This window comes from Olea europaea, chromosome 1 (genome assembly GCF_002742605.1).
Source record: "Olea europaea var. sylvestris chromosome 1, O_europaea_v1, whole genome shotgun sequence".
Classification (NCBI taxonomy): domain Eukaryota; kingdom Viridiplantae; phylum Streptophyta; class Magnoliopsida; order Lamiales; family Oleaceae; genus Olea; species Olea europaea.
Window position 1 is genome coordinate 22,144,827 of NC_036237.1, and position 18,474 is coordinate 22,163,300.

Sequence of the window (18,474 nt, forward strand, 5' to 3'; positions counted from 1 at the left end):
TTTCAAGTATCCGACAAAAAGGCCAGTTGTATTACGTCATTCAGAAATATAAAAGAAAAATTAAAGTTATTCTTTATAAACTACGAATGTAATATTTATTTAATCGTTAATTCTGCTATTCTATTTACAGTAATTGATACGCATATTTCATAACACTATAGCTTGATGGTGATAATTTAACTTTTATAAAACTATTTACTCATAAACACATTGCATCTAATGAACCTAATCCAGACGTTGCACATATTATTGCACATTCACAAGATTTTAATTTGATTAATCAAGTTTTTCGTATCTTGTATGCTATGTATGGTTATCAATAGTATTTTACGACATCCGCAATAATTAATTTTTTCTTTTTGATTTGGTAAGGGTTCGAAAATAATTGTAGTGTCAAGTGTTTACAATCAATGGTACAATTCGGTTCTCATTTAGTGGAAGGTCTATTAGGGAAATGAGAGAGTGCATAATCGAAAATATTGAGGCAGAAAAGTCGCTTTCACTACAATTTTCCTCACATATCCCAAAATATATTGATGGATTTAATTTCATTTTTCCACAGAGATTTTGAATAGAATTTTTATAGTGATGATAAGTGCATATTATGCACTTATTTGTGCTTTCATTCTTAATTCTTAATTATTTGACTAAGTGCATATTTACTTAATTTTGTGTAAATATGACTAATTGCAGGTAACTCCAATTTACGTAAAAATGACAAAATTGGAGTTGATTCAAAACAACTGATGATCAACCTGATTGCAATTATTCAATATACAGAATTAAGGGAGCAATCGAAGAAGATCACAAGTTTTCAAAAATCAACAACATTTAGAAAGTTTTGGGACTTAATTTATCACTCTTTGCATCTTGTGTGAAGCTATACATGTATACGCCATCTTCCATTTCTTGACCTTCTCTCCTTGAACCAGATAGATAGTCATTGGGGTGCCCTTGCCTTCCGAGCACAATTGTGCTGGGCATTTATGGATTGTCCACCCACATAAGGACTTTCGAAGATGGTCAGAATTTCTGCATAGGTTCTCGACTTCTTAAGCTACTTGGGCCCTAATTTGTCATTCTCTCGGAAGGGTCGATTTTGTAGCTAATAATTTATTCCAAGGCTGTGAATCGTTTACTCTGAGATCGTGAGTGGCATCTTCTTATAGAGTGGGGCCCATAAGACCCTTTGCCTGATTGTCTTTTATTAATCGAACGGTTCGTCTTAGTTATAATGTCTTCCATCATTACTTTCAAACTCATGCACTCAATTGTATCATTAATTTCTGAGGCTGTGAGTTGACATCATTTCTAGACTAATAGACCTCGACTATCTAGGCATAAATATATGTTCGATAACATGTGGTCATGTGATGAGATTCTTTTTATGATTGACGCAACATTCAGGTAGACCATAATTATTTTAGTACGTAACATGTAATGTCAANATTATCCCCTTGTTTTTTACCATAAGATCCAGGATTTTGCCTTATATCTCCTCAGCCAAGAAAGTTTTCCATCTCACTCCTTACGTTCTTCTGTTCTTCAAGATGCTTTAGCATATTCACTACCGTCACCCACCTCCATCCTCAGGAAGAGTTCTTAATTTTCACATAGGCCCTGCCAAGGGATTCCTTGTTCTATACTTCTTTATCATCATTAGAAAGCTTTACCTTCTTTTCCAACGTAAAGCGAGCGCCCCAGTCACTTGACAACGACTCCAACACTCCCTAGCTTTATCCACAGGACTGCCAGTACTTAATCATGTATTATGAATTCTTTCCAATCCAACCCTCATCCACATAGTTCAACTATCTAGAGTTAAAAGAATGGGAAAGTGATCTGGAACATTCCTGGACGGGCTTGACTGGCAGAATTTGGAAGAGACTTTTCCCAGTCTGTAGTAGTAAGAATCTGTTTCTTAGATAAGCAGATTCTAGCATTGGTCCAAGTGAAGATCCCCCTTTCAAAGACAAACAACCAAAAGGACTATCAATTATAAAGCTTATCCAGTGTAAGCCCAGGAAAATCAGTACAGCCCGTCCTCCCCTCAGAAATTTATTTGTTACAACCTCACCCCCACTACACTAAAAGGAATGCCCCTCTCACTCTTCGTGAATGAACTCCTGCCTAGAATCATCCTTCTGATTGATATCCACAAACACCTGAGAGAATCAATTTCTAAATGGTAGCATGAAAATATACCGGACAAAAAATAACCCGTCTATCCCACATTAACAGAATATGGGTCAATAGAATATCTGTCACAGCTTGTCTAGAAGGCAAAAAATCAAACCCTACACCTGTCTGATACCACATATCATTCACAATCCATTTTTACTCTGAATACAAGCTACAGTATGCTTCCATTCCCTCACAACCTTTTTTATACCCCCCACTCTTGTGAATGTCATTGAGAACCCGTGCATACCAGGATAAAAACTTGAAATTCATATGGAGACAAAAACCGCACCTTCTCCCCTAGTTTATCTTCTCTTACTATTTATAATCCTTCATAGCTCACAGAAGAGACCAACTTCTTTGAGTTCCTCTAGTGCATAGATGCAGAACTTCTATGCAGGGATCTACTCTCCTCCCACAACACCCTTACCATTGTTCTGTATTGGAGAGTTCTCTCCTCAAAAGAGGCCCCTAATAAACGACCAAACTCCAACAATTTGTATTTCCCAACATGAAATTGAAGACTTGACCAATGTTCTGTCGTGAAGCCCACATGATCAGCCCCCACGAGTTCTTCAGCATGGCAAAACAAATCACACCCCCTCCAAATCTCTAAAATGAACTCCATATGAAGTACTCATTAACAGCCCAGCAACCAACAAGATTAGACTGCCGTCCAATCTCCATACAGCATAATTCCCTAACCAGCTTGCCGGCCATTTGTATAGAGCACTATGAACAATTGACACCTCCTCTGATTGGTTTGCTCATCCCCTCCTACTTCCCAGAGAAAATGACGGAGATCGAGAAACATCTCTACCAGATAGAAAGTGCCTGGTGGAAAGGTTTATCAGTTTGCTAACCATTATAATAGTCGAGCAAACCAAAAGACCTCTTGTCATACACTTATGTCAATCAACGTCATCTCCAAAGGACCCAAGACCTGAAAGTATTCAGAAATTGAATATCTTGATTCACTTGAGCCAAAACTCTGGATCCAGGGATGTGAAAACCATTGTCACTGGGCCTCCTTTCGCCAATTGCCAGAACCCCTCGTCTCATCCACAGACCCAATTGAACCTTTTCAAGGGCTTGTTCTTTAACTTTAAAATGAAACTGTTCTGCTACCTGTCCTTTGAACCAACTTTTTCTTATCTAAAGAACCAGTTTATTTGGCTCTCGTCATATCCTTTTCCACTATTGCCTATAATAGTTGTACCTGGGATTGAAGCGACCTGCCTCCTTGTCCCCAACATCCTCCAGTACCGTCCATCTCTGCAGTTCCGCATGCCACAGATGGAGCACCATCACCCAAATCTGTCTCTCCAATTCTTTAAACGTTTGGCAAAAAGGATTCATGCCGCTAACCCCATACTTATAATGAATGAGGCTTAGTTTGTCCTCATTGTTGACAAAGTATTAACAGATATAAAAATACCATCACTATAGTCCACATTTTTAACAATTGAGATCACGGAATAATATTTATGGCAATGAATAAGTGCGACAATACCAAAAAACCAAAATCATGGAGCATCTATTAATTATCATACAACGCAGTTCAACAAAAAAATTAAAATGTGTCCGTGCTTACACTTCTCTGATTGAATTGAAGTAGATTGCTCTCTTATTAAGGACAAGGGACAAGAAAGACATTAGCGCATAAACCTGTCAAGAGAACCAATTTCATGATGGTCAGATTTAGTTTATGCAAAACAGGGATGATTCATCTGCGATAAACATTTAATACTACCTATTGCATGAATTATGGTCATAACTCTATACAAATAAGTGTATGCTTAAATAGATATATATAAAAATATAGAACAGAAAAGGTATAAATCCATTCAATATGGATCTGTTATACTTCAAGATGGGAAAATGGGAACCATAAGAGGGAGCATAGCAGCATATAGATACAGTCAGTTGCTAACACTAACGAAAGATGGGAAAATGAAATCCAGTAATGAAAGATACAATATATGGCAAATATAGATACAGTCAGTTCCTAACACTAACGAAACTAACAGGTAACTTATATGCCTAACTTAACTGAAACAACCATCTCTCCCTGCCCTCATGCCCCTAGAGAGAGAAATCAATAGTCTACATGTTACATGACCAATGTCTGGGTTTGGGTGCACTAAAGATGAAAAGCCTTTATTAGGCTAGTGGTGTAAAATATCTCTAGTGGAACTTTTGCTTCAAGAAAAATTAATTTAGGAAGTTCAATTTTTTTTTTTAAACATCCCTTCTAATTGTAGTGGTTTTTTACCACGAGTCACTAGCTCAAAGGAACCTTTGAAGTATTATTGAAATCTTTTGAAAAGCTTGTGATTTTAAAATGACTGGGTAAAATGCAAATATTGTCAACCAAAACAACAAAATTTAAGTTGAGAAAGCATATCTTGCAAATAACACAAAGTTAGAATTGTCTTATACTAGTAACTCACACTTCAACTATTATCACAATCACAATTCCATTTGTGCTGCACAAGCCTTGCAAGTTTATTCTAGTTCCAATACCACATATTTTCCAAGTCTACCAGTAAAAGAGTAAACTATAATTAATATATGCAATGAAGAAATCAAAGCTTTACTTCCCTGTAGACTTAAAATTAGCAGAATAAAAGTACAATACAATGCCTCAAGGACATCTGAATAGAGTCATATTCTTAAAAATTGCTAAACCCACACCTAAATACAATACACTCCCAACAAATGTTGCAACAGACCAATCCATTCCTCGAGGTAGAACATTTTAACGATCTTGAAACTTGCACATAAATGAATAAGCATGCTGATGCGATACTAATGAAAAAAGTCCACTGGAGGGTAGTGAAATACTTACAGGAACCATAAAGATAATGCGGACAATGTATCGCTGATACGTTGGCTCCGTATAATTCAAAAGATGCCTGTAAATGTGAAGTATTGCCAAAGCAATTGCGCCAACTGTACAAGGCAATGCGATGAGTATGTAGAATATAGGCCCCATTTGCAGCACATAGACAGCAGATCATTCACCAGAAACTGCCCCACTCTGCAAACCTGAAAATAATAATAATAATAATGAATAAAAATCCATCCATCAAAATTTGGAAGAAAGAAAAAACGAAGAACAAGAAGAAGTAGAAGAAGAAACATTATAATAAGGACGAATTTCAATTGATAGTAGTTTGGAGTTGTTGAACGAAAATCATTCCCCAAATCCCTCAGGAACTCGTATAAACCTAACCCCCAATGTATATCTATTCCCACATTGAAAAGAAACATTAATAAATTTCCATAAGCGATTATTCAATAAAAATGCCACAATTCAGTTAAAACCGTCCATTTCTTGACCTTCTCTCCTTGAACCAGATAGATAGTCATTGGGGTGCCCTTGCCTTCCGAGCACAATTGTGCTGGGCATTTATGGATTGTCCACCCACATAAGGACTTTCGAAGATGGTCAGAATTTCTGCATAGGTTCTCGACTTCTTAAGCTACTTGGGCCCTAATTTGTCATTCTCTCGGAAGGGTCGATTTTGTAGCTAATAATTTATTCCAAGGCTGTGAATCGTTTACTCTGAGATCGTGAGTGGCATCTTCTTATAGAGTGGGGCCCATAAGACCCTTTGCCTGATTGTCTTTTATTAATCGAACGGTTCGTCTTAGTTATAATGTCTTCCATCATTACTTTCAAACTCATGCACTCAATTGTATCATTAATTTCTGAGGCTGTGAGTTGACATCATTTCTAGACTAATAGACCTCGACTATCTAGGCATAAATATATGTTCGATAACATGTGGTCATGTGATGAGATTCTTTTTATGATTGACGCAACATTCAGGTAGACCATAATTATTTTAGTACGTAACATGTAATGTCAATGGTAATCTTTAGTGGTATTTTATTCACTACTGATAGGGAGTTGTAGGTGTCCCTAGTGAAAGTTTACTGTTTTTTTTTTCTTTTTCATTTTTTTCTCTATTAAATTACCAACAAACGTGAAATTTATAAATCAATAATAAGAATAATTAAATAATTTATTAATTCTAGTATTAAATGGTATTAAATAATTTATTTTCAATTACCATTAATACCAAGCAATATGTAATTTTAAGTATAATATAAAATAAATCAACATACTAAGGCCCTGTTTGAGCCTATTAATTTTTTGTAATGTATTATGAAATAGTAAATTGATAGGAAATATATGGTTAAAAAAGAAGAAATTTTTTTGATTTGTGCGTAATATTATTTTAATGAAAAATGTGTACTTGAAAATGAGTATTGTAGAAAAAATAATGGAAAAAAAGGAAAAAATTAGGGCTCATACAGGTCTTAAATATTATCCTTATTGATATATATGGGGTGTTTGAGCCATATTATTTTGGTAATAATGCATTCTTGAATAGTATATTGATGAAAAATGTGTATATAAAAAATAAGGAAAAGTTTTTGATTTGCGTGTAATATTATTTTATTGAAGAATGTGTGGTTGAAATGATGTCAAATCACTGTTTAAGAATACATTTTTTTGGAATAATGTGGCTCAAACAGGCACATAATATCAAAATTCGAAACTTTCTAATTCTAGAGGCTCATTTTTAATCTTAATTTCTCATTTATCAAAAGGTTTTGAGGAAGCAAATATACTATGAGTATTTTATCACGAAATAGAATGTATTTGTAAAGATTTAGGATTCCATCTTAAAATGTCACACCTTATTAAGAGGAATTGTCCAAACTTTTATAAATTAGTATATATATTTATCTTTATTCGATATTGAATTATATCCCTTAATAGGCCCCCTCAAAATGGTGGCTTTTTTTAGCTGTCTAATCTTGAAATTTATATGCTCATTTTTTGAGTTTTAATTGGATCGAATTACTCATTGGAGTTAATGGGCTTTTGAGCAATCTAATCTTAAAATTCGCATGCTCATTTTTGAGTCTTAATCGAATCGAATTATTCATTAGAGTTTAATAGACTCTCATATCATGTAAAAATGTGGGGTTTCGTTTTAAAATGTCAACTTTGTTAAGAGGAGTTGCTCAAACTCTTATAATCTGATCGGTCTTTTTATCTTTTTCAGCGTGGGATTATATACCTTAACACTATTAGGCCTTGAAACTTGTGTAATTGATCAAAGTAGTCGATCTGAAAATTTAAAGGAGCCTATCATAACAATCAGTGTTTTCTCATTTACAAAAGGTTTACAGTATCTTCTTAAATACTCAATCAAAGCTGATTAAGACGACTTTGGAAATCAATTTGATATACTAGGCTAGCCCCTGTTTAATTTAGTTGAAAATCAAATTTATAGTAAATTTTTATAAGAGTGTAATTGAAAAAGTTGATAACAATTGTAGGTCTCATTAAATTTGTGATTAAAATGAATTTAAAGAAAATAAATTTTAGAAAAGGGGCCAAATAATCTAAGAGTTTGTTTGGGAGTGGTTTTGAGAATTGATTTTTTGATCGTTAGGAGAAAAGTGGGGTCCACCTATGAGAGAAGAAGTCAAATATGACGGCTGGAATAGTGAAATAACGGTCAAAAAATCAATTTTTTTGGTGAAAAAATCGCTCCCAAACAAGCCCTAAATATCCTTTTTTATATCTCAAGTGAAATGCCTAATAAGTTTTGAAAAATGGCACCTTTTCTCCATCTCCCATCCTCCAAGGGCGACGTTCCCTTCACTCATGTATCTCCCTCATCCCACTTCTTGCACGTCTAGAGAAGTAGTTCCATCTCGAGAGACTCGAGCACCGAGAGGAGATGAGGGACATTGGAGAAATGAGAGCAACGGGATGGGAGATGCATTGCATGAAAAATGTATGTAAATAAGAAGATAACACAAGAATCATACGAAATTAGAAGAATAGTATTTCAAAATATTAATGTAACAAAGTAATTCTAGAGAAAATCTACAAAACTCGGACAAATTTGAGATTCATAAGACGTTACTCATTCCGAATTTGGACGGAGCATGCTATCCTAGGAATTTTCTCATTGACACCAAACAAGCAGGAAAAATACCAGACAAACCTAAAAATTCAACTGATTTTACAAGTCAACAGTGCCAGCTACGGACCTATATAATGAAATTGGGTTATAGATTGAAAGTCAGGGTCAGACACGATGAAGTCTTTAAAAATGGTAAAGAAATTTGGGCCATTTTTAATTAATTCATGTGGTGGCTGTAAATATTCAGTTTTTATTGAATTCCAGTAGAATAGTATACCCAACAGCAGGCACAAGACTTTGACCATTTATGAACACACTTCCTTGACCTTCAGACATTATACTGGTATCAATCTCCATACATGATCTTACGATTTTGTAGAGACCAATGTTTTTTAAATGTAGGATACTTGTCCAAAAAGTTTCGTAACTCAATTATAGATTAGATGATGGAATCAAGTGAAAACAACTTATTTAGCACATGCTAACTCAAATGTCGACAATTTTGGATCTTTTGATTATGGTCGAAGGTTCTACTTAAAAGAATTTGTGAAAAAATAATAAAAATAAATTAGTAGCATTAGTTGGAAATATAGCAAACAAAAGGCCAACAGCATTGCAAATCAACAGGACCCCCAATCCCACTTGATATACCGTCATCAATCTGCTCACCCTAAGCTCCCTCTGTAGAATTTAATTATAATTATGCTAAGAATAAAAAATAACATGATAATAAATTGATAAATCAAATTTATACTTGCGGAAGCCATTGTTGATATGAATAATAGCAGCTAGATCTTCCCTTCTTACTCCTCACAACGTATTAGCTGTCTATGAGACAAGCTAATAAAAATAACATGAAGAGGAGAAATGACCTAGCATTTATATAAAAAATTATTGAGACGTCCCATTATGACTGAAACTCTAATAAGGGTTTACAAATATTTTCGGCTCACGAACTTAAAATTATCACATCATATTAAATATGGTCCGTAAGGTGTAAAAGTCCAATTGATCACATTACAAATTTGGTCCAAACACAAATATCATTATGAGTCATACATTTAACCCGTAAAATAAATAATCAAACGTGAAGCCCATATTAGAAATATTCCAACACCCTCTACTACATATCATTGGGCTTGCGAAGTAACCCATTCATTATAATCTTATATCGTGAATGAAGAGTTGTGTTGATTCAAGCAAAGTAGTTACAAGCATCTGAATGTCTGTAGTATCTACAACCTCAAAATCGTCTTCCTGGATTATTTTCATCCATGAATAATTTGTTACATTTATCTGACAACAACGGTACAAACCTTGTTCATGATTATGAGATGCGAATGTAGAGAATTCCTTGGAGAACTTAAGAACGTGTTCTTACTAGGGTTAGATTTGAATTGGGGATATTTGATTCTCACCTCTGCAATTGAAATTAAGGAGCACATTTGTTTTAGAGGGAGAAGCAAAAAGACATTTTTCTTAAATGGCTTAAAGTTGTTATTCATGTGTTTTTATCTTCCATGTGCTTCACTAACGTCGTGTATTGCAATGTCATAATTTCATTCGTCACATAGAGATATTTGTCCAGTTGTATATACAGGATTGACTTTAGTGATGAATGGGTAAATTAATGAATAGTTCAATAAGCACTGAGTAACCTTTTATGATTCTGTGAGCAAGTAGTAATCATGTATAAAGTTTAATAGGCAGACTTGGTTTTATTGTTTTAGTATTTACGTCTTCAAACTTTTAATTAATGTGCAAGTCAGTCCCTAGAAGCATCTCAAACATTTTAGAAAAGGACGTGTGAGGCACGAATGAGTAAAAATGACACGATTATGCTACATGTATATCACAACTTATAAATTTATTTACCAGCAGATGACGTAACAAGATTTAATTGAGTTAAAATCTCATAATCCAAATTAAAAAAAAAAATCCACTTTTTTTGGAGTAACACTATTTATAATTCATTGTGTATATAATGATGTACATATAGACAACATGAAAAAGAGAGAATGAGAAAAAAAAAAGATGAAAAGAAAATCGGTTATTATAATATTTAATCATGCTACATGTACATCGCATTTGACATAAAGATTTAAATAATGCCACATGATATTTTATCAGTGGATAATTTAAAACACAATCATCTCTTCCATTTAATCACCTTCCGTCACATACCTTTTTGGCACTGCTTTTAGACTAATTCTTCTAATGGCTTTTCCCTATAATATTTCCCGCTCTTTCATGACATCTATCTATATACCATGATCAGGGTCGATCCTATGATTGTCAGGGCCCGATATGAATTCCACAAATTAGGCCCTAGCGAAATCAACGTAAATGCAAAATTCAACAATATATTATGTGACATATTGCTAACTTAAAACTAGTATTTAAACAACAACCAAATATATTATAAAAAGGATTTATATTATAAAATAACAAAACCAAAGATTTAATCATAGAGTTAAGGAACTTGTGCCAAGTGTGGAAGTGCAAATTAAGAAATCAGCATAATTGACTAAAGATTTATTATCAACTAAAATTAAATAAAAATATACATATAGATTAAAATTCGACTTTCTATCCCTTTTAAGGCAGATTTAGAATGAAAGAATTGTAAAATGTAGTAATATCTTCGTAAAGTTTTTGTACAAAAAGAAGACGACGACATGGATTTAAGAAATACAATCACATAAATATCTATCTTCACAAAATTTTTGTACAAAAATAAGACAATGAAATGAATACTTATTGACATCCATTTATAAAATTTATCAAATTTCACATCATTTTCAAGATAATAAACCCCAAATTTAACCATTTTAGATCTTGTCTTCAATAAATTTACATTAAATCCCACACCATTGGATCTGAGCTGTTTTACCTTGTTTTGAGAAAAAAAAAATTCTGGGCTGAAATGAGGCCCCTTATGGTCTTGGGCCTGAGGCGAGGGCCTCATTTGCCTCGCCTCAGGACTGGCCATGACCATGATGTAGCATTAACACGTCATCAATCCATAAAAGATCGTGTAAATGATAGTGTTCAATAAACATTTTCAAAAATGATATAGTAACTCAAAATGCACTATTCATAACCAAAAAAAAAAGAGAAGAAAAGAAGAAGACATGTAATTTTGAATTTAAAGGTTAGTTCTTAGTTGACAATTAAGTTCGTTAACTAAGTTTTGGGGCTGACTAGCTCCCTCCTCATACATGGTGAGTCAAAGTACACACGAATAAAAAGGCTTTTGGGAGTCAAGAGACTTACTATTTATCGTTGGATCTTTGTCTTTGGAGGAACTTCGTTACTTCTTAATTACGTTCTTGTGTACAAAAGGTTTCTAGAACAACTTTCAGTAGGACTACCTACATGAACATTGCTATTACTTACATTTATTGCGAGAGAAACTGTGTTGCAGAATCACTAATGATAAGAGTTTTTAGCATTGTCTCTATTACTTGGTGTTGAATTTCTTAAATTTTATTTTCATATTTATTGTTTCAATATATAACAGGCCTAATTATATGTTTATGTTGATCTTTTCCTTTGCCTCCACTTTGATGTATTTATTCCTTTCAATATTAGCAATAAAATGATGGATACCTAGTTGGTGTTTGGAAAAATTGGGTCATTTGTGTGTAAATATTTATCAATTAGCGTCATCAAATAATAAATATAATTCAATAACAACACATAATATAAAGATGAGAAGAGATTTAGAAAGCAAGCCTTAATGAGTCTCGTCAAGGATGTTGTCCTAAAGTTTTGTTGCCTCCCCTTTGTGTAGATACTTTTAACACTAGCTCCAAGATAATACCCATATCACTCACAGTCGGTTCTCCTTCCATGAACACAACCACATGGAGATAAAAAAATGAGTTTTTATCTAATTGCCAAAAATATAACAGTATAAAATGTATACAAAGTATATCTAAGCATTTTCCAAGTTATATTTATATAAGCTACGAAAATTCACTCTCATTTTATAGTGAAAATTCAACCCCCACACTAATCCTCTCAAATATAAGTTACATTATAACATTAAGGTGTTTTTAATATCTTGTTAAAACTGAAAAATAAATAAAAAAATAAACTCGGTTGGTTTTAATTTTGAAAGGATATAACTTCATTTTTATGTTACAACAATCTTCCATAAGCTTTAAACTTTCAAAGTAGATATATTATTATGTATAAAGTGCAATGGTATACTGTGTAATAGATATATGTGTCTTTTGAATTTGAACCTCACTTGGTGACAACAATTTCTATTTGAGGTAGTTATTATTGACTAAATTTTAAATTAATTCTCTTTGACCAAACTTTAACTGTTCCATACACATCATCGATTTATAAGTCTCTAGTTTATAGCGGGTAATACTTTTAATGATCATGCATTCTAATCTTGATTCTAGTAAAAGCTTCTAGGGAATAACTTAATTTCATAGCCAAGGCCCCATGACAACCTTGCTAGTATTCTTACCTCGTTACTCATTCAGGGTTAAACCCTTCCTAATATTACATCATTATAACAATTCACCATAAGGATGTGTACAAATAATATAATGCTATTATAAGTTACACAGTGCGAATTGTTTCTATCACATTGAACTTTTTTATGGAATCTCTAATCACAAATATTGAGTTACTCTTGGATGTGACTCCCTTAGGGGCTTAAGCTTGTTGCCCTCAATGATTTGTATCTACATCAAGGATTATAATTTATTTCAAGTCCTTCTTGGATAATAATACCATATATATGCAAACCTCTTGTTCTCCACTTGTATATTTGCATATCTGCAAAGTCATCTAAGAACCCTCCCAAAATGTTAATGTCACATATTTAAGAATAGGGAAAATTGCAGCAACGGTCCCTAATCTTTTCATTTTTTGCAGACTTTACACTAATCTTCATTTTACACCAGTGAAGGTCCCTAATCTTTCATAAATATACACTTGAGGTCCATTTGAAGGGAAAATGTCCAAAACACAGCTAGTTGACCGAAAAATTCCTTAAACTATTTGCTATCACGACGATTTTATTGTATGTTGATACCTTTTTAGACGGTGTTTTGGATGATTTTAATGGATGTTGATTCCTTAATTTTTTCGATTAACTGATGGTCTTTTGGACATTTCCGTTTTGATGGTCTCATGTGTATCTTTTTTAAAGGTTGGGAACCTCCGTTAGCACAAAATGAAGGTTAGAGTAAAGTTTACAAAAAAAAAAAAATGAAAAGGTTAGGACCTACTGCTGCAATTTTCCCTTAAGTAAGATAAGATAAATACATTAAATTTCTAATATTGACTTCTCTTATGACTTTTGAGCAAATGCGTCCATTCACTCCCATATTTTACCTACAATCTTCAGATCTAATCTGAACAAGTTGCTTAAGATGTCAATTCTACAACTAAGAAAACAAAATATAAGTTGTATCTATATGAAAATTTTAAATACCCTTACATTTGGAAGATATCCAACTTTTGAAACTTCTTCACCATATTCCAAAAGTGAACTATGTATTTTTTCTTAACTTCCTCATGCATATAGGATAGGATGTCACTCACTATAGAGTTGTAAAGATGGCATCTAATTCATGACGTGAATTGACATCCCACACAATCAATTGATTTAATTAAATACATTATTACTTAATCTATTTGACAAGACCTTTATGGGCCTAGCGATTATGTTAGTCAAGATATAAATATTTTCAATTCTTTCACTTAGACACAACATAATTGAACACAATGATGCACATATATTACAAAACATTAGACAATAAGAATTAAAATAACCATAATGTGTCAAATATGGTTTAACTATATTGATCTAAGTAAACATTCATAATCATAAAATAAGCATTAGATACAAAATATTTTTAATTTTGCACTCCAAATTAGCTAAACATCATGTCAAATTTTAATTAGACCATAAACTAATTTACAAATATAGCACATCAAATATTTCACAAAAGAAATATCGTTTCGAATTAACAAAATTACGTAAAATTCTAGCAAATATAGAATATAGTCCAAATTCATCGTTCACCTTCATCGGCATTCATTTTAATAACTTAAAATATGAGGGCTTATATAAAACTTAATATAATTAAATGCAAATAAATTATCTAATGCTTTTGAAACTTAAATCAAATTGATCATACTACATGGTAGCATTATTATATGTTATTCTAACATCAAAACATGAGGTACCTATCTAAATTGTATAATAATAAAATCATTATTACTCAAAGGAGTTACACTTAGGATGTATATATAATTATGCAGATTAATCATGAAGTACACCGCTTTTAAAATATTAATTAAGCACATTTTTTAGAGTTAAATTATTTAATGGTTTGCTCAAAATAAAATCATAAAATTCTCATAAAAGTACAATTGGATGCATCAACTCAAAAATCTATGAGAAACATAACTAACATTTGACACCAAATAGGAAGTGCCTACAAGAGCACTTATGCAGCCACAATATTCACAAGATGCCACATGGGTCAGTTTTTTGAACTAGCAATCGTCAGAATTCTTTGAATTAAGTTCTACCTAATATTTCATAGAATCAAACTTACAAGTTTCAACATATTACAATACTATCATGGTCTACTTCACTCATTTAGTCAGTTTCTTCCAAGTATATATATATATATGAACCTTATTAATCAAAGGACTGTATTTCCATCTCACGGACGAGTAGGAAAAGGTGGTCTCTAGCCACCAAATTAAGAATTAAGAAGTAATTACTTCTTTTAAATTATACACTAGTAGTGAATAGGAACATCCTTAAATCCCATGGGCAAAGAGGCTCATTGTAAAGGGATATAATTTTATATTGAATAAAGAGGAAAATATAAATCAATTTATAAGAGTTTGTACTACTTCTCTTAACAAGATCGATCTTTTAATATGAAACCCCAACTCTTAGCATGATATCAAAGCCCATTAAACTCTAATGAGCAATTGAATTTGATTAAGATTCAAAAAATAAGCATACGAATATCAAGATTGGTTTGCTCAAAAGAGCAACCATCTTGCAGGGGCATGTTAAAAAATATAATTCCACATTGAATAAAGATAAAAACATAGACCAATTTATAAGAGTTTGGACTACTCATATTAACAAGATTGACTTTTTAAGATGAAATCTCAAATCTTAACACCCATAACATCAGTAGGAATTTCACATTTTTCTCAAAATAACTTCAATTTTTCCTTATGAATGGCTACATAAGCATCCCCAGTGACGTCGTTACTAAATGAAGCAGCATTGCTTTGATCAGATTGTTTATTTTCCTGTAAATAATATTATGATAATCTTTAATTTAATGAATGAACTATATATTTTTCCACAGTTCTCTCCCTATGTATTTTTTTTCACAATTATCTTCTTCTTTATGTATTTTTTAACATTTGTGAGAGAGAGAGAGAGAATCATACTTGTAGAGATAAATTCACCTAATAGATAATAGAAAACACAAAGTGAGTAATTTGTCAAGTAAATAATGGAATTAATCTAAGTAAATTGAAAACAAATGCTCCCCTATCAATACTCCAATGATTTTGGCACCAAGATGAATGGATCGAGGCTCAGATCAAGAGTCAAAAATCATATAGCTACACCACACAAATTGGACCAAAGTAAGCTACTCAGATGGACCACAACAACAACCCAAAACTGGCCAAGAGAAGATATATATGAGAGGTAGCGAAAGCATACTAAAACAAGGGCAGAAATGCATACGAAGCAACAATCGGGAAAACTCAATCCAACGATTAAGTCTTGGGTATAGAACAGAGAGAGAATAGAGTAGAGATGACAATCTACAGAAGAGTAGGAGACAAAGGTTAAAGATACAAAGAGATACAGCCAAGAGAAAGGTTAGAGGCATAGCCAATGTCAAAAGAAAGAGCAACACAACGGAGAAACCTCACTTAAATACACCACATAATAGGTTTAAGTAATGGGTAGAGCCTGTAGAGTGTTCTTGGTCGTTCTTTGTAACTTGGGCTACCAAGGGTGACTTTCGACTTAACACAAAATGTTTCATTAATTGACTTACGAAAACTCTAATGAATAAGGAATATGCTGTTTATGCACAACGTGGTGTCCATAAAGATGTCTCCCCCTCATATGGAGGAGAACCCACTTCGAATAAATTATATTTTACTCAAAGTGGGTCCTTTTCATGTGAGGGGGTGGACACCTTATGGACACCCTGATGTCCGAATTAAATCACTTAATGAATAATTTCGACCCAAATATTTATCATCGGTCCAAGGTTTATTTGGTATCAAAATATCCAACAATACTGATTGCCAATAATACGTTATGTAGCATCAAAACAAATATTTATGCATAAAACTCTAGAAATAAATCGTGAAGAATTAACCAAATATAGGATATTGAAAATATGTTCTGAAGAAATTTAATAGCACGAAAAGAAAAAAATTTATCTCGTGCCAAGGGATGCACATCACCTGCTTTTAAAACCATCAAGTGGTGCACACCAATTCTTAGTTAGTATTATTTGGATTCAAATATCATTGGAGTGCAATCCAAGATGCAAAATTACAATTGCGGTAATTGGGACCAATACATATGATCATTTAATGCACTTTGAAGATCATATACAATTTTCTATGCACAAATCACTTCAACACGACTTTAAATTGTTTAGAATAATAGGTGATTTGTGTGTTAATATTTAGCATTATCAAATAATAGATATAATTCAACAATAATATATAATATAAAGATGAGAAGATATTGAGAAAGCATACCTTAGAAAGTCATGTCCAGAACGCTTTCCTAAAATCGTGTTACCTTCCATTCGTATATGTATTTTCGACACTACACAATTTTAAAATAATACTCATATGGCTCATAACTACTTCTATAAGCACGATGGAAATAAAGAATGAGCATTTATTGAATTGTCAAAACTGTAATAGTATAAAATGTATAGAGAGTATAGCTAAGTATTTTCCAAGTTATATAAATAAGTTGTGAAAATTCACTCTCTTTTTATGGTGAAAAATGAAAATTCAACCCCACACTAATCCTCTCAAATATAAGTTACACTATAACATTAAGGTGTTTTTAATATTTTGTTAAAACTGAAAATTAAATAAAACAACTAAATTTAATTGGTTTTAATTTTGAAAGGTTATAACTTCATAAAATTTTTACAGCAATTGGGACATCAAGTATACAACATATCACTATTTTCAACGTTCTAATATGGAAAATAAGAACATTGAGTCTACTGTAAAGACACGTCCAAAATTGACAAATAGTTGACGCACAACTTTCGTCATTGACATAATGATGCAATATTATAAGAGATTTCAACATATTTAGTTTTTATTTTTAAAATTTATTTTAGGAAACATAATTAGGGATTTATTTTATCGTATTTTCCTACTTCAATTAATATTAGTTTAAACCCCATATAAAGGGAGCCTATGCAATGTAATTGACAACATTGTAATGAATGAATTCTTGCACCAATTATCTCGTCTCTTCCCTTCCATCTGTCTAACTCTCTTCCCCTTTTGACCTCCCACATTCTATCTCCCTCCTCTCTCTTCTTCTCTCCCATTTCCTCTTCTTTTACAACTGTCCTCTTGCATCCGGCATCACATAACTCGTACATGATTCCATGCTTGTTTGAGTTCCATCATAAGTTGTTGAAGTTATAACGTGATAAAAAAAAAAAAAAAAAAAGGGAAGAAAAAATATGAATAAGTTAAAATTAAAATTTAACTTTTACATTTAAATTAGAAGGAGCTTATAATGAAACGCAAACGTACTAATATTTGTAAAGAATTACAATTTGCAATAAAAAAATAAAAAAACTATTTTCAACCACAAATTTATAATTACTATTCACTTATTATCCATACGTATAATGAGAATCATCATTATAATCTCATTATTATTTCCAAGAATCAGTTTTTGTTTTCTCCTGTATTCCATTTATCCTCCATGGAAGAGAAGATATTCTCTATTCCAATACTGCTGCTACTACCGGAATTAAACATGGCATTAGCCATATCTGCCACCGGCAGCGCCTGGTATTCGGGAAAATGGCCGGAGGCTAATGTCCCTGCCGTGGTGCTTCTAGTTCCGCCTGGTTCATGAAACATTTGCACATTGGAAATTGAGGTTGTGGGTTCCAGTACCGATGGTTTGATATCCATTGAGAGCCAGTGGGTTGTGATGACAGACGATGAAGTGCTGCATGGTAAAGGTGGCTGCATGGTGGCGATTGGTTGAATCATCCCTTGTTCCACCGGTGGACGAGGT

General features: G+C 32.8%; 2 protein-coding genes across 2 annotated transcripts in view; both read right to left on the reverse strand.

Moving 5' to 3' along the window:
- Window positions 1-3,718: 3,718 nt before the first annotated feature.
- Window positions 3,719-5,506, reverse strand: LOC111397226 (transmembrane protein 184 homolog DDB_G0279555-like). The gene is made up of 2 exons (XM_023024042.1): window positions 5,033-5,506; window positions 3,719-3,849 (listed from the first exon to the last, which is right to left on the reverse strand). The coding sequence occupies exons 1-2, from the start codon at window positions 5,177-5,179 to the stop codon at window positions 3,772-3,774; spliced, it is 225 nt and encodes a 74-aa protein (XP_022879810.1). The 5' UTR covers window positions 5,180-5,506; the 3' UTR covers window positions 3,719-3,771.
- A 12,610-nt stretch (window positions 5,507-18,116) lies between these two features.
- Window positions 18,117-18,474, reverse strand: part of LOC111405977 (WRKY transcription factor 55-like) — a 1,515-nt gene continuing 1,157 nt past the window's right edge. The window contains exon 3 of the mRNA XM_023035132.1: window positions 18,117-18,405. Coding sequence (XP_022890900.1) covers window positions 18,117-18,405 — 289 coding nt within the window. The remainder of the gene's footprint in view (window positions 18,406-18,474) is intronic.

What these genes read in the sequence shown, in the direction of transcription:
- LOC111397226 (XM_023024042.1), bottom strand. Translation starts at nt 5,179, where the DNA reads ATGGGGCCTATATTCTACATACTCATCGCATTGCCTTGTACAGTTGGC. An exon ending in GCATTATCTTTATGGTTCCT is followed by an intron (nt 3,850 to 5,032) that starts GTAAGTATTTCA and finishes TTCTCTTGACAG; the next exon opens with GTTTATGCGCTAATGTCTTT.